Genomic DNA, 26,503 nt, shown 5'->3' on the forward strand with positions numbered 1-26,503 from the left:
TCAAAATATTGGAAGTCCTCTTCCATGCATAATATACACAAAGTCCCAGTGTATAACTGTATAAAAAAAAATATCGTTGCAAGGTGATCTCATATATCTAACCTTGTCTCAACGTTTTTTCTGAAAATCTTTGTCATTCATAAGACAATTATTAATTAGATATAAGTTTAAAAGATGAAGCTACAAGATACCCCAATATACTTATATATTTCCCAAATACTACTTGAACTACCACCGTTCAAGTTATAATCAGTTTCAATAGTTCATCACATAGATGAGACTACAAGACAAGATTTGAATAGATTCAATCTTTGAATATCATTAAAGGAAATGAAGTTATGACATACTTCATTAAGTTCTGATATATATATATATATATATATATATATATATATATATCCACATATACATCTTCCTTTATACATTTCCTGAAAACCTCTGTCATGATAAGTATGAACAGAGTTTGAAACATCCAATGAATTTTGGAAAGGAAAAGAATTTTGGCATAAACCAGATATCTTGCTGATCAGGCAAAGATACCAATAAGTAACCTTTTCTACTGTAGATGGATGAATTCCTCACCGGTCATCACCCTGGCCGCATTAGGACCTCGCGCTAGACCGTTACCCGGCCCCTCACGCGTTGATGGACTGCCACCCAGCCACTTACACAATAATAGACCGTACCCCGGCCTGTCGCTTATGCCGACTCAATTAGATGGGCTTACTTCCCGAACGTTGGGCAAGTAATCAATTCATTTACCAAAACTGCAACCTCGTTGCGAATATAAAATACACCACAGAGCCGGATTCCCCAGGTTTTGAGCGAGTATTTAAATCCCCTTAAAAGGAAGATCTTAAATATAAAAAAAAAGAGTTTTGGGATCCACTCTGACTTTTAAAAATCATTTTGAAGACTCGAAAACACTTTAAAGAGTGTTTGGAGTAAAGCTGATTTAATGAAGTAAATCAGTCTCCAGAATATTTAGAAAATGACCGAATATTATTATTTAAATAATATTCCCATAAAGAATAGTCTTTATAAAAATAATTGAAGTAGAAGTATTAAAACTTATACTTGAAACGAGTATTAAATAACCAAAGATATACTTATATGAAAGTATTATCTTTATTTGAATAATCGAAAATAAGTTTGATTATTAACACCTTATTCTTTAATAAAATAAAGAATATATTAAGTAATAAGCGGAGTCATAATACCTCGAATGAATATTATAAATAATATTCATTAAATAAAATAAAGGAGTCATACATCCTCAAATGAATATCCAATTAATAATCATTAAATAATATAAACTGAGTCATAACCCTCGAATGAATATTCAAATCATATTGAAATAATAAAATAAACTGAGTCATAACCCTCGAATGAATATTCAAAATAGTATTCAATTAATAAAATAAAAGGAGTCATAAGTCCTCCGATGAATATTCAAAATAATATTCAATTAATAAAATAAAAGGAGTCATAAGTCCTCCGATGAATATTCAAAATAATATTCAATAATAAAATAAAGCTAAAGTTATCGAATAAACCTTATTCGATTAATAGTTTGGAAAACTATAACCATATATATATATATAAATATATATATATATATATATATCCATATCCATATATACAAAATCTACTCGGGATCCTCGACTCCCGGTTTTAGAAAAATATTTTCACCTTTGGGTCCATATACTAAGGGTATATGCAAATACCGCTTATCTCTAGCATAGGTATTATGCAACGAATAAGCATTTGAACCAACAGATATATAAATCAAGAATACGAAACAGGCATGCATATATATACCATATCAGCATGCTTCAATATATCACAACATTTGCTAATTAACCAACATGCATCTATCGCAAGATAATGCATATACATATATTCATCACAACAACAGTATAACGGGTAGAAAACTTGCCTGAGCGACTGGGGGTTACGAATGGCTCGGGACGAGTCTGGCAACCTATAAGCAACAAGTAAGTTGGAATTAAACCAAAGTCACTTGTAAATCTATACTCTAACCAACTCAGACTCTAACGCTCGTTTTGCGCTTACTGATTTGCTTAAGTCACCCGGGTACCCTCGGCTCCACCATTTTTAATAATTTAACCTTTACGAGTTTTAAGGCGATTCCTTCGCGAGTGTCTTATCAACTGCCTAACACACTCTACATAAATGTTTCATGCTCCGATTAGTCATTTAAGGGCCTTAACCAAGGTTTCAAAGTAAGGCGAGGGGTAAAGGTTCGTTCGCGAAACACCGTTACTTAAAACGGTCGTTTCTCCTAAACCGTGCATCGGAATCGAACGAACTACATATCAAAACGAAGCTTGAAACATGAACTATCTAATCATGGCAATGGTCAGTTCATGGTAGTTAGTGTTCGGGTGAAAAAGTCATGCACAAAACAGTTTAAGGAAAATTGGGCATTACGACGGCTATACCTTAGCGATTCCCAAATTTTACCAAATCAATTCAATATCAAATCACCACCAATCAACACCAAACCAACCACAACAATCCAAACATCAACCACAAACAAACCAACCTACCACTCCACCATTTTCTAAGTCAAAACATCCATGGATCATAATTCTAATACCAAGTATGATAACGGCTCAATAATTAACTACAATAACTTACATACATAACTAAACATGCTTAATCTCTCATTCACTAATTCAACCATTAAAACCTCCATTTACAATCCAAGCTCATACAAACTTATAACTTAAATCAAAGGGGAAAGCTTGGTTATACCTTCTTGGAGCTTCTTAATATCATCAAAGAGCCTTGAAATTCCTAAGAGAGCCCTGATCTAAGCTTAAATAACCTTGAACTTCCAAAAGAAATCAAGAAATCAAAGTTAGTTCTTGAAAGTTACTATTCATTACTATTCATCATCATCTTTGATGAATTAATTAGCTAAGAAAGACATGATTTTTGAAGCTCAAACTTCTAGGATAACTAAGTTATAATATCAAGAAGCCATGGGAATTACCTTGAGAATTATGAATGAGCCAAGCTTGGACTTTGAATTTCTAAACCTCCATTTTTCATGAAAAAGTCGAAGCTACAAGGTGGGGAGAGAAGAAATGAGTTGCTTGGTTGATTACTTGGTTAAAAAATGTGATTAGAATACTTGGTGGAGGTTTAATCTTGGATAAATATCTTGACTAATGCTTGCATCACCATGCTTACCTCACCATCTAGCCACTTGTCTAATTCTTATGGATTGATGATGTCATCTATTTTCTACTCCACTTGATTAATCTCCCTTGCTTCTCTTACAAGCTTGTTTCTTGACCGTTTATTTATTTTACGGTTCGCTTAACTTTTGTTCTCGTTTATCGTTTGAGGGATCATACCCGGGATCTTATTACTTGGGTTCCCTTAACCTTTCTCAATACATTATATTCCTTTTATGATCCTCTCTTATAATCCTTGAATTTAAATCCTTTTAATCATGTTACCTTATACTCAATTCTTTCGGTATCTGGTGGATTTTCGGGAAAAATTAAAGTGTTCGGATTTGGATTCTGACAATCTTTACATACACTTATATACCACATAGAGTACTAATAATATCTCAGAAGATCAATAAAAGAACCCCTATATAGTGTGGTATGAAAAGTTTTCTCATTCAGCAAAAACACTATTCATAAGGGTTTCAAAAATTTCCAAAAATTGGGGTTATTACAAGAACCCCCGTGGTTACACTTTCAGTATCTATGGTTACAAAATAAAGGTGTAACCACAGATCTACTGCAACATACGTAAATCTTTAGTAACGCTACAAAATGTGTTATAATAAACTCTTTTGCAACACCTTTTTTACTATTGTTACACAATATTCTACAAAATTAAATTCTTCTGGTAACATGTTTGTAGCCTATTATAACACTTTTTTTTAAAAACACTCTTGTATCTATTATAACACTTTTTCATTTATTGGTACAATTTTCCTTATTTTTGTCAACATTAAAATATCAATTAATTGCACTTGTTAATTTTTGAAATGCAATAAAATCTGAATTAACTTGCAACATTAAGACTTAATACATATTTGAACTTGGGAACCGTTGATAAAAGTACAAGTTCATCGCAACAAATACAACGTTCAAGCAACTAAAATAAAATAACCAAAGTTCTCAAATCTTCTAAAAATACATACACAACTAAAGTCTTGTCTTATGACATGTTTGTTTCTGTGAGATAAAATTCTCTTCGATTGTTTAAAGTTTTCAGTCCTTTGTTCTGGTCGTAGGTTTAATAATGGAGCCAATCTTTTATCAAGATGAATAGACAGAAAGCACATATATAAGAGATGGAGAAAGCCTTTGCAACATTTCAGATTGAAGATGAGGAACAAGGAGGAATTAGCTATGAAGATACAATGGAGGATCTGGGCGATATTAACACTATGTGGTGTTTAGTAGGACGTTTCTTGACAGAATCCTCAATCGATTTTCAAGCCATGCAACACAAAATGACGTCTTTGTGAAGGCCGGGAAGAGGGTTATACATAAAGCAGTTGGAGAATAATATATTCCTGTTCCAATTCTACCATGAAATTGATATCCAGAGAGTTATAGACGGAAGCCCATGGACGTTTGGGAGGTTCCATTTGGTGATGGACAGATTAAGAGATGGAGATGACCCCAAGACAGTGGAGATCCAGAATCTTTGGGTTCAGTTGCATGGAATGAGGCCAGGCTTCATGTCACAACATGTGGCCACAGACATTGGTAACTATGTAGGAAGATACATTGATGGAGATCCAAACAACTTTGTAGGAGTATGGAGGAAGTACCTACGTATCCGTGTATCGCTACCTCTGGATATACCTATTAAACAAAGAATGAAACTAAAGAAGTCAGAGACGGATTGGTGCTGGGTGACGTTCAAATATGAGTCTATTCCTACATTCTGTTTTATCTACGGATTAATAGGTCATGAGGAAAGGTTTTGTGAACGAATCTTTGAAGGGCCAATGGAAAGTATCGAAAAACCGTATGGTGCCTGGCTTCGTGCAGAACCTAAAACAAAAAATACACACAATAGGGGTAAGATGGCTCAGAAGTGGCAGAAATTTTCAGGCGAAGAATTTCGGTGGAAATGGCGTGGGCAGTACGGATAAGGAAAGTCCCGTGATTCATGCACAAGATAATCTGGATACCACCAATGTAGGAGTTGAATCAATGACTAAACATAATCAAAGGAGGACGTTAGTCATAACAGACGGAAATTTATTAAAGTATATCCGGCCTATTATTATGCCCAGTAACCAATCAAATACTTATTTAGAGGTTGGAAATAATGATCAGACTACTTCGGTTTTAAATCTGGTGGACCCCAAGCGCAGGAGAACAGAACAAAAACAGAAGGCATCTATTATCTCAACACAACAATATGATATAGAAATCAAGTCACGGGAGGAAGGTTCAAGTGGCTCAAAAAATGATTTATTGGTGGGTTCTGCAATGCAGGCCCGCCTCTCATTATGAATGCTCTAGCTTGGAACTGCCAGGGTCTGGGTTCCCCTGGAAAAATTCAGTTCCTCCAAATCATAACCCGTAGTGAGAAGCTTGATTTTGTTTTTCTGTGCAAAACGATAAGTAGCTATGAGAAGATGGATAAGTTTTGTCATAAACTGGGATATGAAGGTCTAATAGCAGTGGAGCCAAGAGGAAAAAGTGGGGGCATCACCATGTTTTGGAAAAATGCAGAAAAATTAAACCTTCTCAGCATGTCTCGATCACACATTGATGTGGTTGTTAAAAAATTGAACTTGTTTAGCTGGAGATTGACAGGGATATATGGCGAGCCGGAGAGAGCTCAAAGACATAAAACTTGGGAGTTGTTAAGGAACCTATCAAGGGATGCAAATTTACCATGGTGCCTTTTTGGCGATTTCAACAATGTTAAGTCTCAGGTTGATAAGAAAGGAGGCCACCCATATCATAATCACTTAGTTGAGGGTTTTAACGCATGTTTACATGATACTGAGCTGCAGGATCTTGATATAATTGGGCATCAATACATATGGGAAAGAGGCAGGAATACAAATCATTGGATAGAGATAAGGTTAGACAGGGTTCTAGCTAATCCTCAGTGGCGAAGGTTGTTTGAAATGTCTAAAGTATATAATCTGGAGGGGTCACCATCCAATCACAGTCCGTTACTGCTAATTCCAGAAGAGCAAGTTAAGGGCAATAAGAGACATAAGTTCCGCTTCGAGAATGCATGGTTAACTGAGCCGGTGTGCTTCCAAATTATTAAAGATAAATGGGTAGGAGAGGAAGATAGCAATGTGATGAGAAGTGTTAAGAGTTGTGCAGAGGGATTAGACGTATGGGGAAAAGAAATCACAAGTTGTTTCAGCAAACGCATAAGGGATTGTAAGCTCAGGCTAAAGTCTTTAAGAGGTAAACGATATCCTAGTTCTGTAGCAGAGTATGACAAGGTCAAGCAGCAATTATTTTTAGTTCTGGACCAAAAAGAAATCTTTTGGCGAAAGAGGTCCAAGCAGCTCTGGCTCCAACTGGGTGAAAAAAACACAAAAATTTTCCATTCGTCCTGCAATAAAAGGAAGCGTAATAATTATATTCAGAGACTACGCAATGAAGATGGTGAATGGGTGGATTGGAATTGTGGTTTGCAAGAGCTAATTAAAGACTATTTTTAAAGGCTGTTTACGGAGGAATATCTTAGTGTAGAGGAAATCTTGAGGCGCATCCCACAATCTGTCTCTGATCAGAAGAATAATATGTTTCTAGAGAGAGTCTTTGAAGATGAAGTCAAGATGGTGATTTTTAACATGCATCCAGATAAGGCACCGGGGCCAGAGGGCATGACCCCGGCTTTTTTCCAGAAAAATTGGAGTGTGATTGGAAGAGATGTAGTTGAAATAGTGAGACAATTTTTTGAAACAGGAAATCTTATTGATAATATTAATATGACCAATATTGTCCTCATCCCCAAGAAAAAGAACCCTTCAAAGTTGACGGAACTAAGGCCCATTTCTCTGTGCAACGTAGTGATGAAAATAATAACAAAGGTTCTCGCAAATCGGCTGAAGAAAGTTTTAGATTCGATCATCTCAGATTCGCAGAGTGCTTTTTTACCGGGCAGGTTAATTTCCGACAATATAATGATATCATTTGAGGTTATGCATTACTTAAAGAGGAAAAAATTCGGGAAAGAAGGTTATATGGCTTTAAAGCTAGATATGTCCAAAGCCTATGATCGAATAGAGTGGAAATTTCTTAAGGAAGTATTGCTGATGATGGGTTTTAATGACTGGTGGACGCACTTGATTTTAAGATATGTGTCGACAATAGAGTATAATATTTTTCATGGGGATTTTGAAATCGGTCTAATCCGTCCAAGCAGAGGCCTAAGACAGGGAGATCCCCTGCCTCCCTATCTCTTTATTATATATGCTGAAGGCCTATTAACTCTTATCAAACACTACGAAACTCAAGGTTGGTTGCATGGGGCGAGTATTTGTAGAAGAGCCCCTCGAATCAGCCACATTCTATTTGCTGATGATAGCTACATGTTTAGTAAGGCTGATTCAGGAGACACAAGTAAGGTGCTGGAGATGTTAACTGTGTACGAGAAAGCTTCGGGGAAACACGTAAATAGGGAGAAGTCTTCAATATTCTTCAGTACAAATATCTTACAGTAAAACAAGGATTCAATTTGCTATGAAATGCAAATTAAGGAAGCAAGTGACAACTCCAAATACCTGGGACTTCCAAATATCTTAGGTCGAAATAAATCAGTGATTTTTGGGTACTTAAGAGACAAGGTAACAACCTGTATTCAAGGTTGGATGGAGAAGAATGTGTCACGACCATCTAAAGAACTCTTAATCAAGACAGTAGCTCAGACACTGCCTACCTATGCCATGAGCGTTTTTCTTTTACCGTTAGAGCTAACTCGAGATATGGAGAAAGTTATGGCTCAGTTTTTCTGAAAGTCAAATCAGAAAAAAAAATCCTACAATAACCTGGATGGCGTGGGAACGGATGTCTAGACATAAACATGCTGGAGGTTTGGGTTTCAAATGTTTACGGGATGTAAATTTGGCGATGTTGGGAAAACAATATTGGCGCCTCATTACTAATAATGATAGCTTGGTGGCTCGAGTGTACAAGGTAAAGTATTATGCGAACTCAGATTTTATGACAGCATCACTAGGAAGTAGCCCCAGTTTTATTTGGCGCAGTGTGCTAGAGGCAAGGAAATTTATTTCGGTCTCGTGTTGGAGAATTGGGACAGGGACTAAAATAAAAATTGTGGATCAACCATGGCTAAATGACAGGGACAATCCTTACATCTCCACTATTTCGGTCTTAGTTGCGGATCAAAACGTTGCCTCATTGTTCCTGCCTGGTACTAAAGAGTGGAATATGGACATTATCAGGGATACTTTTAACATTCGGGACCAACACTGCATTGAAAACACGAGGGTTGAAACAGAGTTAAACATAGACATATTATGCCGGAAGCTGGAGAACTCATGTATATATTCAGTTAAATCCATGTACAAGCTTATGCAAGAAATGAAAGGAGCATGGAATACAAATATAAACACTAATAAACACTAACTTTTGGAAAAAAGTTTGGAATGCTAATCTCCTCCTAAAGCTCTTAATTTGGTGCGGAGAGCTGCTACAGGCTGCTTACCAACCAAGACGATGTTGCAGAGAAAGCATGTCCAGACAGATAATTCATGTCCAGTTTGCAATGAAGGGATTGAATCTATTCTACATAGTCTTATTCAATGCAAAGCGGCAGCTTCATGTTGGAATATATTCGACCCAAGTATCAACACAGAGGACACCCCGAATTTTACTATATGGCTAGAGAGGACCCTTGCAAGTCAAACAATGCAGGACAGAGCTAGAACGATCACATTGTGTTGGTCAATTTGGAGGTCCAGAAATGACTGGGTTTGGAACGGAAACAGATGGAAGTCAATCAAGATTGTAGTGAAAGAATGGGAGTATCTTTCACAGTGGACTCTTGCCCAAGATAGGAGACTTGGGGTACCTGTCATTCCTCCTGTTGTAGGAGATGGTGCCTTGTTCTGGGTAAAGCCACACCTAAACGAAGTAAAGATAACGGCTAACGTGGCAGTGTTGAAAGACCAGGGGGTTTTTGGTATAGGACTCATTGCACGGAACCATGAAGGCCAACTGTTACTAGCGAAAACCAGAAGCTTTATGGAGATCTTAAACCCAACTTTAGTCGAAGCTATAGCAGTTAAAGAGGCCTTGAGCTGGGCTAAAGAGAGAAACTGGAATATAGTCACAGTGGAAACCGATTGCCTAGTGATGGTGCAGCTAATTAGAAGCGACACTCCTATGCGTTCCCGGCTGGGAAGGGTAATTGAAGAATGTCGACTACTACTCAAGCAGGCAAACAACATCAGGTTGTACTTCATTAAACGGTCCGCGAATATGGTAGCTCATGAGTTAGCTCGGGTTGCACATATGTATCCTGATCGTGATCTTGATTAGAGGTCTATTCCAATCGATACTAGAAACTGTATTTTGCAAGAAAGTTTGGAGTAATAAAAATTCGCATTTTGTCAAAAAAAAACCAAAGTTCTAATTAATTCCATCCAAAAGCCACCAATGTACTAGTTATACCTAGCTGAAATAAGTGAAAGGTTCCAATATCTTCAACATTTCCTCCATCTTTGAGAATCTTGTTAATGTCATCCTGTAAAAAACATTACGGCCAAGCAGATTAAAAATTATTTAATATAACCAACCGGATTTCGTAAATGAAACATAAAACGATCTGACAAATAGCTCCATCACTCGGCTAAAAAATCTCAAAGTGCTATAAATCATAAACCTATGAACTCTAATGACATGGAAATGGCTCAAAAATTTCTCTATTAAACTGACTCGAACAAACTAACTTCCTTTCACAAACTATTGTATCTAAAGTTACAATAACACCTATATTTGACAAACATTTGTTCAATTCCCTTAATTTCCTCACCATATAAAAATTCACATATCATTAATACCATATCAACAAAATAATAAAAACATATTGTGTTTCAATTTAATATTTTAGCAAAAATAAACACAAACAAAGACATCGTTTTGATTGTTTTTAATATATAACAAAATGCAGTAAAACAGATGATGTTGTATACAATAGAATTAACATATTTGTAATTCCATACAAATATATTAGCAGTACTTTGTATAAGTATTTTAGTATACATGCCCTGGCCAATTCTTTACTTGTTAGAAGAACCCTTAGCAGCATTGATGAGCTCATTAGCAAGGCACTCGGCTATAGTCTTGACATTTCTCAATGCGCTCTCACGTGCACCTGTTGTAAGAAGATATATTTCCTGGTTGACACGTCTCAATAGAGAAATATCAACAGCTTAACGCCTGACCACAAATATAAAGTTGCTGCATTATCTGAGAAAAATGGGTGATCTAAAGGGCGTAAACAAAAGAATTCTCAATTTAAATTTTTGAACTTGTTAAATATTGCATGAAAAGGTCATATGGCAACAAATAAGTAAAAATAAAACCACAGATTTTAGAAGCAGTTCTGTATGACAATATAGAGACCAAATATTGTAACGCCGTAAAATATTGAAATTTAGTCGAATAGGTAAATTACGTGAAACGTCAAAAAACCATTATTATATGCCTCCAAGACTTGTGGTATTTATCTAACAAAGTGACCAAGCGTTCATCACGTGCTCGATCTTCCAAGACCTACATTTTAACAAGAGAGAAGTCAACAGCTAATGTTGACTACATTAGCAGCAAGAATGATTAGGTTTTCATACAAATATTAATGATCATGCTTTGCTTATATACCTCCACAATCTGCATGACATCATGGTTGGCAGCCAAGTCCTCGGACCCTACAACCACCTGAAACAAAGTATTTTAATAGTAAATTACAATTAAAAGGTCTTATAATTTGTTTTTTTACCTGCAGATAGTAAATTACAATTAAAAGGTCTTATAATTTGTTTTTTTACCTCCACAATCTGCATGACATCATGTTTTTTTATCTAGAACAAGAACCGTAATTCCATTTCTCTGCAGTTTAAGAAAACAAGTAAAGGATTGTGCAAAGGATATGGAAAAAAATTGCTTTACCAGAGAGATAATTATCTGTCCATAAATTAATTGTTACTAATAATTAAATGTTAATATAATTGGACAGTGAGAATATTAAATTCAAGTGATCGCAAAAAGACAAAATTAGTGAGTTAAGATTCTGTTTAAATTATAGGAATAAAACATGGACATGAACATCAATCAGAATATTGTGGAGCTATTAATTATAATTTAAGGGTTTCTTAATCTCCCGCAATGCATAATCATATAGAGTAAAGCTGTTACTTTACGAAAAAACAGATGTTTCCTGTTCAAGGGAAGTCTGTGGGCAAGGCTCTAGCTGTGTTACTTTAATAAATCTTTCAAAACTGATATTTGGAAATCTATAAGAAAAAAATCAGAGAAGAAATTGCTCTCACAATATGGAAGCATATAACCTAAGAAAAGACCTACTAATACACAAATTTCTTATATATAATAATTTATGTAGAAGTAATTAAATAAAAAACCAGGACACTTTGGTAACTTAAGCCCCGACTAGAGTGCTCCTCATGCTCTGGTTGTACAAAGATGTTCTTTGTGTCTTAGTGGAGTGCTCAGTTGAAAATCTTATTATATCTTGTTTTTGGCAGCTTGGTATTGGGAAACAGATGAATATCAGAAGTACATTGTAATTTTTATACTTTCCACTTGTCTTCTATAATGCTAAATTAGTTAATGGCAGCGTAGTATTTTCTTAGTGCAAACCAAATAAAATTGAAGTACATTTGTGATTTTATCTCTGGATTCCATCCTAATACTAATATCATAAACACAAACAAAAATCAAAGAATTAATCTCGAAAAACTAATAAAACAACGTCACATGGTATAATTCAAAATAATTGATCTAGGATCATATATCAGCCTCTATAAATAACTATAATTCAATTTATCCATTTGTCTATCCATTCAAATCAAGTTAAAAAGACAAGCACTCTGCATTTGTTATATATATATATATTCAAAAATGGAAAAAAAATAATGCATTCGTACCTTAAATCAATTAATCCCAATCATTTATAGCCATATAACTTGTGGAAACTCCATGTTTTACTATGGAAAAGACTTAGGACTCAAATATCGACAAACATATACATAAAGTTAAGATTGTTAGCCAAATTAAGTTAAATAATTCATAGTCTTGCCAACTTGAAGGCAGCAACACATCGGTACCTAAATTTTCAAAATTGACAAAATAAGCATCAATAAATAAGGTAATCATGTACTTTATCTAATAACATGAAATTACATTCACTGAATTGAAAAAGAAGACATAAATACATAAAGGCAGAGATAAGAAGAAAAATTAAACACGCTTGATAAAGATAATACAAAAATTGACAAATTACCATGGCTCATTTGGATGTAGATCAATAGACTTTACTCTCTCTGATTTATGCACTCATTTTCTATGATCCAATAAACTAAAATCAGTAAATTACTCAAAAAACTAAAAAAAAACTAATAATCACACACATATCATATCAATTATCTAACCTTGATTTCAAGTCTGAGAGACTTTTGCAAAACAATGTCAAAATAAACAAATCATATTTAGCAAACAATTTAATAGCAGATCTAAAAATAACAAATAACATGATCTAACTTAAAATTTTGTTATCATTGTATTTTTCTTTTAAATATAAATAAAAAGCTATGAAAGAGGACCCACACTTGTAGATTAATTTATGCTGAAATCCCCAATTGTAAAAATCCAAATTGTTAAAAGCCCCAATCGAAACCCGATTTGTGTTGAGGAATAGAACATTAGGAAAGACCGTAATCAAACAGTAAGAAACTCATAGTGAAGACCTGAAAACTAATTTCTTGGTTGAAACACTGATTTAGCGAAGATCAGTTAGGGATGAGAGTATTCTGAGTGTTGTTTTGTGTGTTATGATATTTTTATTATTTTTAGATTTTTTGCTAGTCTAAATAAATTAGGCGGGCTAATTTATAATATTTCTAGCCGCCCAAAATTTTGGGTCAAAGCTTGACCTATCAAGAATTTTGCAAATTGACGCCTAATTTTCTATTTAGTAACATTTTTAAACATCAATTGCAACACCGTAATTTGTGTAACAATAGAAACATACTATTGTCTAAGGTAACATTGACTAACCTCTACTGCAACGTAAAAAAAAAGTGGAATCTCAGATCATATTTTAGTGATTCAAGGTAACATTTTTACTTCTAACACCCAAAAAAATGTTAATAAGGCCATATATTGTGTAGTGTGCCAACCAACGACAAAATGAACCTGATCATATAGTGAACGAGGAAAGTGAAGAGGACGTAGACTATAATGAGTATGTTGAGGAAGAATATGTTGAAGAAGAAGCTGAGGATACCCATCGGGAGGAAACCCCATAAATGAATTTATGGAACTTTTAAGGGTCAATCTGAACCAACAACCCCTTCCACCACAGACACATATTGTCCAACAGACTGCTGCCACTGCCTTCAGGGAATTCAAGTCTCTAAAACCACCGAAGTTTCTAGGATCTACCGACCCCGTTGAGGCACAGGCCTGGCTTAAGGAAATAGAAAAGTCCTTCGAGATACTAGGTGTTGAAGAGCGATAAAAGACCATCTTCACCTCTTACATGTTGAAGGGGGAAACTAACTACTGGTGGGAGTCTAAACATAACCTCGAGGCTGATGTTGTGATTCCATGGGATGGATTTACCCGATTGTTCTTAGACAAGTACTTCCCTAATTTTATGGAGACTCAGATGGAAATTAAGTTCCTAGAGATGAAACATGATAGAATGGCTATGGCAGAGTATGAAGCCAAGTTCTCCGAGCTATCACGATTTATACCAGAGTTTGTGAATACAGAAGAGAATAAGGCACGAAGGTTTCAGCTTGGTCTAAAACAGTGGATCTAGAACCGATTAGCAGTGCTAGGACTGACAGATTATGCCACCTTGGTACAGAAGGCACCGATTGTTGAAGCAAGTAGTGAACAAAGCTTGAAAGAGAAGGAAAGTAGGAAAAGGAAGATAGAAAGTCAAGGAGGAGGAGAAGGAACCGGGAACAGGAGCCTTCTGAGCAGGTTTGTCAAGGGAGTGGTGTCCCAACCTGTGAGAGACTCCGGATTTAGAAAGGCCCCAAGTGAGAGCGTTGGCCAGAGCGGTGGACCATCCAGTGCAACATTTCACAGCCTACCCCACCTCCCGATACCGGAATGTCAAACATATGGAAGGAGACACCTTGGAGTGTGTAACCAGGCGAGAGCCTCTCTGAAATGCTACAGGTGCGACTAAACCGGCACCTCGCCAACAACTGTACCCAACCCAAAGTTGTGTATTTTCGGTGTGGGAAAGTAGGGCACATGAAGAAGGATTTCCCGGCACTAAAGTCCCCAGCCTCGGGGATGAGCATAGCTGCATCTAATCGGCCCTCAGCTGCTAGGACTTTCAATATGACTGTGTATGACGCTGTTCGAAACACTGATCTGATAGCAGGTATTTTGCCAAAATTCCGAACGTGCAAATATTTTATTTGATTTCGGAGCGACCAAGTCTTTTATATCTCAAAATTTTGCTAAGAAGTTAAACCTTAACGCTCCACCCTTAAGTGAGAAATCAAGTACACCCTAAATGCAAGTTGAAACTAGAGGGGAAAGTCTTTGAGGTTAACTTAATCCCATTTGTGTTAGGAGAATTCGATGTGATCCTAGGAATGGACTGGTTATCCAGTAATGGAGTGCAGATTGATTGTGAGCGAAAGAAGGTAAAGATAAGAGTGCAAAATGGAAAGGAAATAGTGTTTAAAGGTCAATGACAGACCCAAAAATTTCTGACAATGATTCAGGCTAAGAGATTGTTAAAGAAAGGTAACGAGGCCTACTTGGATTATGTGATGGATACTAAGAGGGAAGTTCCCAACATACAGGACATACCCGTAGTAAATGAATTCGAGGATGTGTTTCCAGAGAACTTACCAGGATTGCCTCCCGACAGATAAATAGAATTCGCTATAGAATTAACACCAGGGACGACACCAGTATCTAAGGCCTCTTATAGACTGGCCCTACTTAAGATGAAGGAACTAGCTTCTCAACTGCAGGAATTGTTAGATAACGGGAGATAATACCCAATGTGTCATCATGGGGTGCACCAGTACTGTTTGTAAAGAAAAAGAATGGTAGTATGAGATTATATATAGACTACCGAGAGTTGAACCAGCTGACTATCAAGAATAGGTACCCTCTCCCTAGGATTGACGACCTATTCGACCAGCTTAAAGGTGTTGTGCACTTTTCCAAAATTGATTTGAGGATATGATATCACCAATTGAAAATCAAACCTGAGGATATACCAAAGACTGCCTTTCGCACTAGGTATGGACATTATGAGTTCTTAGTCATGTCGTTTGGGCTAACCAATGCACTCGCAGGCTTTATGGATTTGATGAACCGAGTGTTCAAGAAGTACCTAGACATATGTGTGATAGTTTTCATAGATGATATTCTAATCTACTCAAAGACAGGGAAAGAACACGCAAAACATTTAAGGATAGTCTTAGAAAACTTGAGGAATGAGAAGTTGTATGCCAAGTTCTCAAAATGTGAGTTTTGGTTAAAGGAAGTTCAGTTCCTAGGGTATGTAGTGAGTAACAAAGGAGTTTTAGTCGACCCCGCCAAGATAGAAGCGGTATCCAATTGGGAAAGACCGACTACCCCAACCGAGGTTAAGAATTTTGTGGGCTTAGCAGGATATTACTGGAGATTAGTGCAAGACTTTGCCAAGATAGCCGACCCATTGACTAGGCTTACCCGAAAAATGGAAAAGTTCATGTGGACAGAGAAATGTGAGGAAAGCTTTCAAGAGCTGAAAAGGAGACTGATGTCAGCACCAGTGCTCGCTCTTCCCGATGGAAAGGGAGAGTTTGTGATATACAGCGATGCCTCGCACAAGGGGCTAGGATGTGTGCTTATGCAGCACAAAAAGGTTATTGCGTGTGCCTCTTGGTAGCTGAAAGAATATGAGATCAGGTACCTTACCCATGATCTAGAATTAGCAGCCATAGTGTTTGCCCCTGAAAATTTGTAGGCACCACTCGTACAATGAGAAATGCGAGATTTACACAGACCATAAGAGCCTCAAGTATATTTTTACTCAGAAAGAATTAAACATGAGACATAGGAGATAGTTAGAGCTGATTAAGCCAATGTGGTGGCTGATGCCTTCAGTAGGAAAGAGAGACTCAAAATGATAATGACATCTGAGGAGTTAGTTAAGGGATTTAAAAAGATGGAGATCAACGTCAGAATAACTGGTCTAGGATCAGAAGGACTATTCGAGATCAAGTTAGTACCGAAACTAGCTGAAAAAATACGAGTGTGTCAGGAAAAGAAGATGAATGAAGAAAGAGAAACATTGACCGGAGAGGAGGTCAGATGCGAGAAATATGAGAGAGGGATCATAAGGTATGCATCCCGGATTTGGGTTCCGAATGTGCAAGAACTAAAAGACAAGCTATTGTACGAAGAGCACAACTCCAGGTATTCAATCCACCCAGGGAGTATCAAAATGTACCATGACCTTAAGGAATATAATTGGTGGCCTAACATGAAGAGAGAAGTAGCAGAGTGGGTCAACAAATGCTTGACATACCAGAGAGTGAAGGCTGAACATCAGCGACCGAGTGGACTATTACGGCCCCTGGAAATTCCGGAATGGAAATGGGAGCATATAGCAATGGATTTTGTGACAGGCCTACCAAGGACTAAAACAAATCATGATGTCATATGGGCTATCATAGGTAGACTGACCAAGTCCGCGCACTTCCTTCCAATCAACGAAAGGTACACCGTAGACAAGTTAGTGGATATTTACTTGAGAGAAATCGTGGTGAGACACGACGTTCCCGTTGCCATAGTGTCAGATAGAGACCCAAGGTTTAACTCCCGATTTTGGAGAAGCTTCCAAGAGTGTGTAGGCACCAGACTAAATATGAGTACCTCTTACCACCCCCAAATAGATGGGCAAAGTGAAAGGACCATCTAGACCCTAGAAAATATGCTGCGAGTATGTGCCATTGACTTTGAAGAGAACTAGAATGACCACTTACCCCTGATCGAGTTTGAATACAACAATAGCTATCACGCTAGCATAGGAATGCCTCCGAATGAAGCTCTTTATGGGAGAAGATGCCGCTCTCCCTTATGTTGGGATGAAGTTGGAGAACATAATATAATAGGACCTGAGTCAGTCCAGCAAAGCAGAGAGATGATGGGACTCATCAGAAAGAGGCTGATAGCGGCTCATGACAGACAAAAGAAGTACGCTGACCAGACCCGGAAGGATAGAGAGTATGAAGTAGGAGATTCAGTGTTGTTAAAAGTGTCTCCATGGAAATAAGTGATGAGATTTGGAAAGAAAGGGAAACTGAGTCCCAGATTCATAGGAACCTTTGAGATCTTGAGGAGATTAGGACATCTAGCTTACGAGCTCGCCTTGCCTCCTAATCTGCAACAAGTGCACAACGTATTCCACGTGTCAATGCTAAGGAAGTACCATGCCGATGTGCGACATGTGATAGAGTATGAATAGGTAGACTTACAACCAGACCTGACCTAAGTTGAGCAACCGGTGAGAGTGATGGACCAGAAAGAACAAGTGTTGAGGAACAAGACTGTGAAGCTGGTCAGAATCTTGTGGAGAAATCAAAATGTTGAAGAGTCAACTTGGTAACTAGAGGATGCGATGAAGGAAAGATATTCCTACCTTTTTTTATTTGATTCCGGAACTGTATCCTTTTTAGAGGGGAAGAAAGTATTAACTCGAATTTTTGAGACTTTGTAAAACGCTTGATGAATAGTAACCCTAACGATCGGGGAAAATATTTTAGCCCACACTATGTTGTGCATGAGAAATTTAGTTTCCGAGTCGATAACATGATTATACGTGCCAAATAAGTGTAGGTAAACGTTATTAATTTTCGAAAAGAATGAATTTTGAAAAATGACCGTATCTACGAACCGTCAAGGATTGCGAGAATCACAATATAATTACAACTTTAAAATCCTACAAATTCAAACCCAAGTATGAGAATTCAAAACATAAAAGACGTATAAGAAAGGATTCACACCGCGAACCGTTTACGAAGGTTTATTACGAAAATAAATAAGCGACCGAGTGAACGCGTAAAGGAATAAATAAATGTATCAAGCCAAGCTAACCATACAAGCTAACTAGAGTAAGAAACTAACCATGGTCAGTAACCAAATAGTAACCTAGATAATAGAAATGATAACCTAGCTAGTGAATAGTGGTAGAATAGTAACCAAGTACCTAAACTAATATTATAGCTTGGAAACTAGGATGGCTAGCAAGATTGAGATAGATTTCCTAGTACTAGGTGATATATACAAGATCATTCATCAAATATTTCACAAGAAGCATTCAAGAAAACATAAAAAAAAACTATGTCTTCTCTCTCCCTTAGCTCCATTGGGCAAAACAAGAAAAAAGGGAGAACTCAAATTCAAACACCAACTTCTAGCCATGGAAAAATTCCACAATTAAATCCCAAGATTCATACATCCTAAACTAAGGTAAGATAAATTTTTGAGAGCATTCTGTTAAGGTTTTATAGGTGAAATAAATTCAAGAAAGTGATGAAGAATAGTAATAAATAGTAACTCTTCTTGGTTTCTTGATTTTTATGGCTTGATCTAGGTTCCTTAAACTCAACCAAGCATCCCCAAGACTCCACCATCAAGAAGAACACATAAAAAGCTTTTAATTAAGGTATAAATCCTTGACCATACTTTGTTTAAGGTTTAAGTTTCAAGAAACTTTGAGATCTTAGCTATAAACCTAATTTTAGTAGTTGTTTTGCTATTTTTTTGATGTTTAGTTAGGTAGTATTAAGTTTGATGGTTGTTGACTCAAGAACATGATGTTCTTGAGAGGAGTTAGTGTTGAGATGATGACATGGTGGATGTTGATGGTTGAATAATGACTTAGGACCAGTGTTACAGATTTCGGAAATCGGAACTATTCGGCTGAGGTACTGATTTACGATTTATCGGACAATTTTTAAAAAATCGGATGATTAATCGACAATTTATCGGAAATCTGTTAAATCGGACAAATATTTTTGACCGATTTTTGAGCGATTTATCGGCGATTTTTCAAAAATCGGCCGATTTTCATAACAGAGCTTAGGACGTAAACGAAACTTGAATCATAATCATAATCTCGTTAAAACGAACAAAACACAACTTAAGTTTTTTGCAGAAGTTACCGAATGTATAAACTATAATTTTATGAAACGTAAGACTTTATTATGATATATAATGTTATAAGGATCGTTTAGGCACTTAAATCGCTTAATTTCGATTTATGGATAAAAAGTTATGATCATTTTAGTAAAAGTGACTCAAGTGATAAAAACTGCTACGAATTACGAACTTTGGAAATAGAAATGATCGATGTAAAAATATTCAAAAATCATGAAATTTTACAGAGAACAATTTCAAGTGAAAATATGGATTTTTCAATTTTATAAAAATGTCGGAGCCGAGACCCCGCGATTAGAATCCATTAAGAATCGTGAGTGGAGCCGAGGGTTGAAATGTAAGAGGCAAAAAATGGATATAAAGGATTTCGAAAAGAAAATAAACATAACGAGTACTTGTGCTTATTGGAATAATAAGAGTAAAGTGAGTTGTGTGAACGATTAATAAGTATAGCTTATGTACGAGTCGCCATAAAATACGAACGGGATCTTACGAAACTATATATGTTTATGATTATAGATTTCCGAGCGGACCCTAGAGCATCCTCCACTTCAAAGTACCCAGGAAAGTTTACGAAGCCAACTCCATATACTGTTGTTTTGTGAAATGATTATTTTACTGTCTTTCGTATAAATGACATGCTTGCCATCAAATTAGCGATTATGAGTTTTACGTATATATATATGTCGTAAAATATTACAGCGCTATCATAAGCGTGGTGTATAATTATAAGACCGAGAGTCGGTCAGAGTTATAAAACGAAAACCAGGGAGCCATCCCGGTGATGTTTTGGATGATCAAAAGTCTGTGGTTATTTTATTCTAAGGGACTCAATGTCCACTTACGAAGTATTTAGTACCTCGAATTTATTTAAAACGATTTCCAAAAATCGTATTCCCTCAACTATATTGTGTTACTCGATCAATGAATATATTTCAATTATTTATCTAATATAGGAGATGTATTCTCCTATGATTAATTATTACAACTCGATTATTTATAATTATTATAAGTTACTTTAATTATTTAAAACATAAATTAGTTGAGCAATATTATTTCAAATATTCTTTTAAAATATAATATTCGAGGTTTAATTATTTAATAATTATTATTTCATTATTAAATATTTATTAAATAATTTTATATGACTTAAAATTATAAAACCTATTTTAAAATATATACTAATACTTTCTGATCATCGAAGAATATTAACTCGATATATTTTAAATATTTTGAATATAGTTTCAAAAGAAACTCCCCCTTATTTATTTATCTATTGACAACGGTCAACTCACATTATCTTAGTACTTCCTCCGAAAATTTCCGGAAGTACATATATCTACATATATGAGATGAGTTGTGCCTATCAACAAGCAAAACGCTTGGGCAACTTCGATATAGTTCGATGTTCCAAGTATATGATAGGATTCTTAAAAGAATAAAGGAGGGATAGAGATCCGGAATTATTCGTGGACTGGGGAGACTGCCATTTTAAATATTCCGTATGTGAAGGTACCATGTGTACTGAAGGACATACGAAGTATGCAAAACATACCCGGGGGAAAGGGGAAGCATATAAAGCCCGGATGCGGCTAGGGTGATAACCGGGAGTAAGGAAGTCGTCCTTCTACATGTAGAAAATAATAAATATTTATCGTTATACGACCGATAATCGTATCTCGGGGGCTCCGGTGAATGTCCTATTCTTCCATTTGGAATTGAGACGCAATACTGTAACGCAAGCCTAGGTGCTGGGTTTACCATTAAGGTATTTGCAGACTAATAATTCAATAAAAGAATTATTTTGAAAGAAGGTGTGTATCACCGAGAAGTACTATTTCTAAAACAAACATATTAATAAGTATATGGAGTCAGTTATAAATTTATCAGTTATAAATTTCTCATACAGTCTTTTGATACTATACATTATTATGCTGGGCATTATAGCTCACACTTGTTTTCTTAAATTGATACAACACAACAGTGAATCAAGATGCCTATCATGAAACTCACGACCTAGAAATGGGTAGGAAACGGGCAGTTGTTCCGTAGGATGTTTGGTATTGTACCTCGGGTCGATCGAATAAGCTGGATTGATTTTCAGTTATTTTTAGTCCGGCTTATTTACAAATATGACTTATGTAAGATATTAAATAAGAAACATGTATTTTGCCGCCGGTCTAACCTTACTTAAAGGTTACTTCCGCGGTAAGACTTAATCACTTCTGGGCTTGTAATATTTATCACTTTGTGGATTAATACACTCCGGTAATGCATGGTTCATTTCCAAGATAATAACATGTAAGTGTGTGTGTGTGTGTGTGTTGATAAGTGCGGGTTCATAAAGGTGTGAGTATTTATATATTGTTGTACGAGATAATTGTTATACAGGATTCAAGATGGTGTGGCCTCCTAGATCCCTGACGCCGAATTTTGGGGCGCCACATATTTTGCCTTGTATTTTTTTTGCAGGCTGCTCCATGGGCTTCTGTCGTGGATGACAAGGTCAGAGACATGGAAGCTTGGATGACCAAAGTGAAAGAGCTAGAGAGGAGGGCCACGACAGTCGAGGAGGAGTTGGTTAGGATTCAAACCCCGAATGATGTGTTGGTCGGACAGACCACGGTGCTTCAGAATGATCAGCAGCGGCTGGAGGAAGACCTAGTCAAGGCGAACAAGAGGGTCAACCACCGGAATGTCCAGCTGAAGAAGTCCCGAAAGGAGCTTCAGATAATGAAGAAGCAACTAGACAGGATGGAGGAACGCTGCTTTCAGTTCGGTGCTGATTATGTCCTGGAGAAGGCTCATGGCCTTGCTTGGGACTATAAGCAGCTGTTGGATAACAGCTTGGAGGATCCAATTGGTCAACCGTCGGTGGAAGCCCCTCCCGTCTCTTCTGGAGAAGACGAAGAGCTCTCGGACGAGGACCTTCAGTCTTAAATTTCTTGACTTGTAATTTTTAAGTTTGTAATTGATACTCCTGCGTTCGGGCTTTGTAACCTCAACTTGCCTTCCGGCTAAATTTTCTTTTTAAGTTTTAATGCATCTTTCTTTTCTTTCGTTATCATCTGTTTATTCTTTCTGTATTCATTGCATCTTCGGCTTTATTTTTTCCTTAGAAATTTGTTAACAATTTTTTAGTAGTACCTCTACATCTTCGGCTTAACTTTGGCCTTCACAGTTTTTATTTCTCATGTCTGTCTTCGGCCCTAAGTGTTATAGGTCCGAGTTTTAAGTCCGAAGAGAATCTCGGGCCGTTAACACTAAGGTTAAATTCTTTTGGGTGAAGGAACAAGGGGGTGGCCTTCTTTGGGTTGCCCCGAGGCCAATGCGCCTTCATTTCATCAGTCAAAAGTTTGGGCGAAGGAACAAGGGGGTGGCCTTCTTTGGGTTGCCCCGAGGCCAGTGCGCCTTCATTCCATTAGTCAAAAGTCGTACTTATAAAAATTAATTGTAATATTCGAAGTAATGCTAAATGTAGAAGGGTAAGGGCTCGCTTTCTTCGGGATCACCCCTACACGAGGCCTTCTTCGCTCTTCAGGTTTTACTTGTAAAAATTTGATTTGTGATTGGAGGACGAAGGGGAAAGTCTTTTTTTCAGGATTGCCCCTAGACATTCTTCATTCGTCACTGCCGCTTGCATTTTTTTATTTAATAACAGTAATAGGGTGAACGATGTTAAGCTATGTGGGATTTCCCCTAGATAATATCCATCTTTCCTTTACTGAAGCAAAGCAAACGTGGCGACTGAAGGGTTTATCTTGTTCGGGTTTTCCCTTAGATAATACTCATTCGGCCGCTTAGCTTGTAATAAGATTTTTTTTTCTTTTCAAGCAATAAATTGGCGAGAGAGTAGTGCATTTTTATTAATCATTAAATCATTACATTTTTCGCAAGGAACTCAGAATGAATTACAAATGGGAATAAAAGAAACTTTTCTTACTGATAAAATTTTCGAAGGCGACTGGCATGCCAAGAATTTTTGATTGCTTCGCCGGCCAGTATTTCTAGCTTATAAGTTCCTGGGCGAACGACCTCAATTATTTTATAAGGCCCTTCCCAGTTCGGTTGAAGTTTTCCTTGTCTCGTCGGCATAGATGCAACTAATTCTCTTAGGTACAGATCTCCAATGCCGAATGACCTTTTTTAATTCTAGAGTCATAGTGTTGGGCTTCCTGTAGTAAGTATTTTATGTTCCTTTGGTGGGCAGCCTCTCTTTCCTCTTCTAACAGGTCCATATTTGCCCTTAATCCAAATTTATTGGTTTCCATATTGTAGACTTCAGTTCTGTAAAACTATAGGCCCACTTCGACCGGAACCAGGGCTTCTATTCCATTGGCCAACCTGAAAGGAGTTTCCCCAGTGGAAGACCTAGGTGTCGTTCGGTAAGCCCATAAGACCCAAGGTAGTTCTTCGACCCATCTTCCATTGGCTTCACGTAGCCTCTTCTTTATTCCTTGAAAGATTATTTTATTTGCTGCTTCGATTGCCCCATTCCCCTATGGATGAGCGACTGAGTTGAACTTCTGTTGAACCCCAAAGTGATGCAGAAACCTTCGGAACTTATTTCCAATAAACTGGGTTCCATTGTCTGAAACGCAAATTTTCGGAATTCCAAATTTGAGAATGATCTGCTCTAGAAAGAACTTCTTTGCTGCTTCCTCGGTTCTGGCGGATAACGGTCGGGCTTCGACCCACTTACTCATGTAGTCGATGGCAATTATACAGTATTTTACCTGTTTGGTGCTAGTAGGGAGAATTCCAACTATGTCCACGGCCCACATGGCAAATGGAATGGGGCTAAGGACAGAAGTCATTTCTTCGGGAGGTTACTTCGGAACCGTGGTGAACAACTGACATTGTTCGTATTTCTTTGCATATTCACTTACATCCGCTCGCAAAGTCGGCCAAAAGAATCCTTGAAGGATTTTAAAGGCGAGAGACCGACCGACCAATTTTTCTCCGTAAATTCCTTCATGCACCGCTTCTAGAGTTTGATGTTGCTCTTCAGTATTCAAGCACCTTAAGAGGGGATGGCTGACAGATTGGCGGTACATCCTCCTATTGACAATTGTGTAGTTTGATGCCCTGTACTTTATTTTTAGGGCTTCCCTTCGGTCTAAAGGCATGATTCCTTTTTCCAAAAAAATTCAAATCAGAGTCATCCATTCAGTGCCTTGGTAAATTTCCAGACATTCTTTTTTCTCAATTGAAGGCATCTTGGCTTCGGTGAGGTAGATAGAACCGTTTAGGCTCTATGTCTCAGTCGAAGCTAGCCTGGAGAGGGCATCCGCCCGACTATTGTTTTTCCTGCCTATTTGACTTAGCTCAAAAGTTTCAAATGACAAATAAGCATTTTTAACCTTAGTGGCATAAACCTTTGTCTGAGGGTCCCTTTGCTCATACTCTCCTGAGAAGTGCTTGACTACCAACATAGAATCACTGAACGCCCTTAAGTGCTTCGCCTCGAGACTTCGGGCTAACTCCATTCCTGCTAAGAGTGCTCCGTACTCTACTTCATTATTCATAAGGGGAAAATCAAACCGTATAGCCTAACATATCTCGAGCCCTTCAGCGCTGGAAAGTATTAAGATGGCCCCACACTTCTTCCCGGTGACCGAACTATCCACAAAAAGCTTCCATTTTCCTAGGGTCTGAATGAGCTGTTCTTCCGGCGTAAGATCCTGCGGCCCGAAAAACATGCATTGGACCATGAAATCTGCCAAGGCTTGGGCTTTAATCGCCGTTCAAGGGACATTTTCGAGGTCAAATTCCCCTAATTTGATGGACCAGGCCACGACCTTTCCCAAAGCATCGGGCCTTGGAAAAATTTCCTTTAGAGGCTGGTCGATGTCAAATTGAACAGTTCGGCTTTGGAAATAATGTCACAATTTTTGGGAGGCCATAACCAGCCCATATGCGAATTTCTTGGCATTGGGGTACCTCGTTTCTATATCTTTAAGGACATGAGATACGTAGAATACATGATGCTGGTTACCTTCATGAGTTTTCACCAGTACCGCCCCTAGTGTTTTGTCGAACATATCTAGGTAAAGAAGCTGAAGTGTTTCCTTCCGATCAGGCCTCATTAAGAATGGTGCCTTGGTGAGATATTCTTTCACGTCTTCGAATGCCTTTTGACACTTGGGCCCCCACTTAAAACTCTTTAATCCCTTAAGCACGGCGAAGAAAGGAAGTGCCTTCTCGGCTGATCTGGAAATGAATCGCCAAAGGGCGGCCAGTCGGTTGGTTAGCTTTTAGATATCTTTGATGCATTTAGGGGCCTCCATGTTGATGACTGCATCGATTTTCTCCGGGTTCGCCTCTGTCCCACGGGCACTGATCATGTAGCCCAAAAACTTCCCACGGGACACCCCGAAGGTGCACTTGCTCAGATTGATCCTCATGTTATTTCTTTGGAGAGTTTCAAAGCATTCTTTTAAGTCCTTGGCATGATCTTGTAAAAGGGATTTTATGATCATGTCATCCACGTAGGCCTCTATATTCCGACCGATCTGCTCCTTGAACACTTTGTTCACTATTTGCTGGAATGTGGCTCCAGCGTTCTTAAGTCCGAAGGGCATTTTAATATAAGCATAAGTTCCCTTCGGAGTTATGAACGAGGTCTTGGGAACATCCTTGTCGTTCATGGTAATTTGATGATAACCAGAAGAAGCATCAAGAAAGCTAAGTACCCGGTATCCAGCCGTGGCATCTATTAGTTGGTCGATGTTGGGTGGGGGTAATGATCCTTCGGGAAAGCCTTATTGAGATCCATGTAGTCCACACACATCCTCCACTTTCTATTGGATTTTTTAACGATCACCACGTTAGCCAACCAGTAAGGGTATTCAATATCCTCTATAAACTTAGCTTCCAATAGCTTTTCCACCTCGGGCTCAATTACCTTCTGTCCTTCGACTGCAAAAGTCCTCTTCTTCAGCTTCACCGGTTTGGTCTCGGGCTGTACATTCAGACAATGTTTAGCCGTCTTGGGATCCAAACCAGGCATATCTTTCGGCCCCAAGGCGAACACATCATGGTACTGCCGAATCACCGCA

The 26,503-nt window shown here is 37.6% G+C and overlaps 1 protein-coding gene across 1 annotated transcript; it reads left to right on the forward strand.

The window, feature by feature from the left end:
- Positions 1 to 4,348: 4,348 nt before the first annotated feature.
- Positions 4,349 to 8,005, forward strand: LOC141660391 (uncharacterized). The gene is made up of 5 exons (XM_074467376.1): positions 4,349 to 4,456; positions 4,607 to 5,087; positions 5,511 to 6,543; positions 6,712 to 7,663; positions 7,751 to 8,005. Exons 1-5 carry the CDS (start codon positions 4,349 to 4,351, stop codon positions 8,003 to 8,005), a joined length of 2,829 nt encoding a protein of 942 aa, XP_074323477.1.
- The last annotated feature ends 18,498 nt before the right edge of the window (positions 8,006 to 26,503 follow it).

The sequence above is a fragment of the Apium graveolens genome, chromosome 5, assembly GCF_009905375.1.
Source record: "Apium graveolens cultivar Ventura chromosome 5, ASM990537v1, whole genome shotgun sequence".
In the NCBI taxonomy this organism is placed as follows: Eukaryota; Viridiplantae; Streptophyta; class Magnoliopsida; order Apiales; family Apiaceae; genus Apium; species Apium graveolens.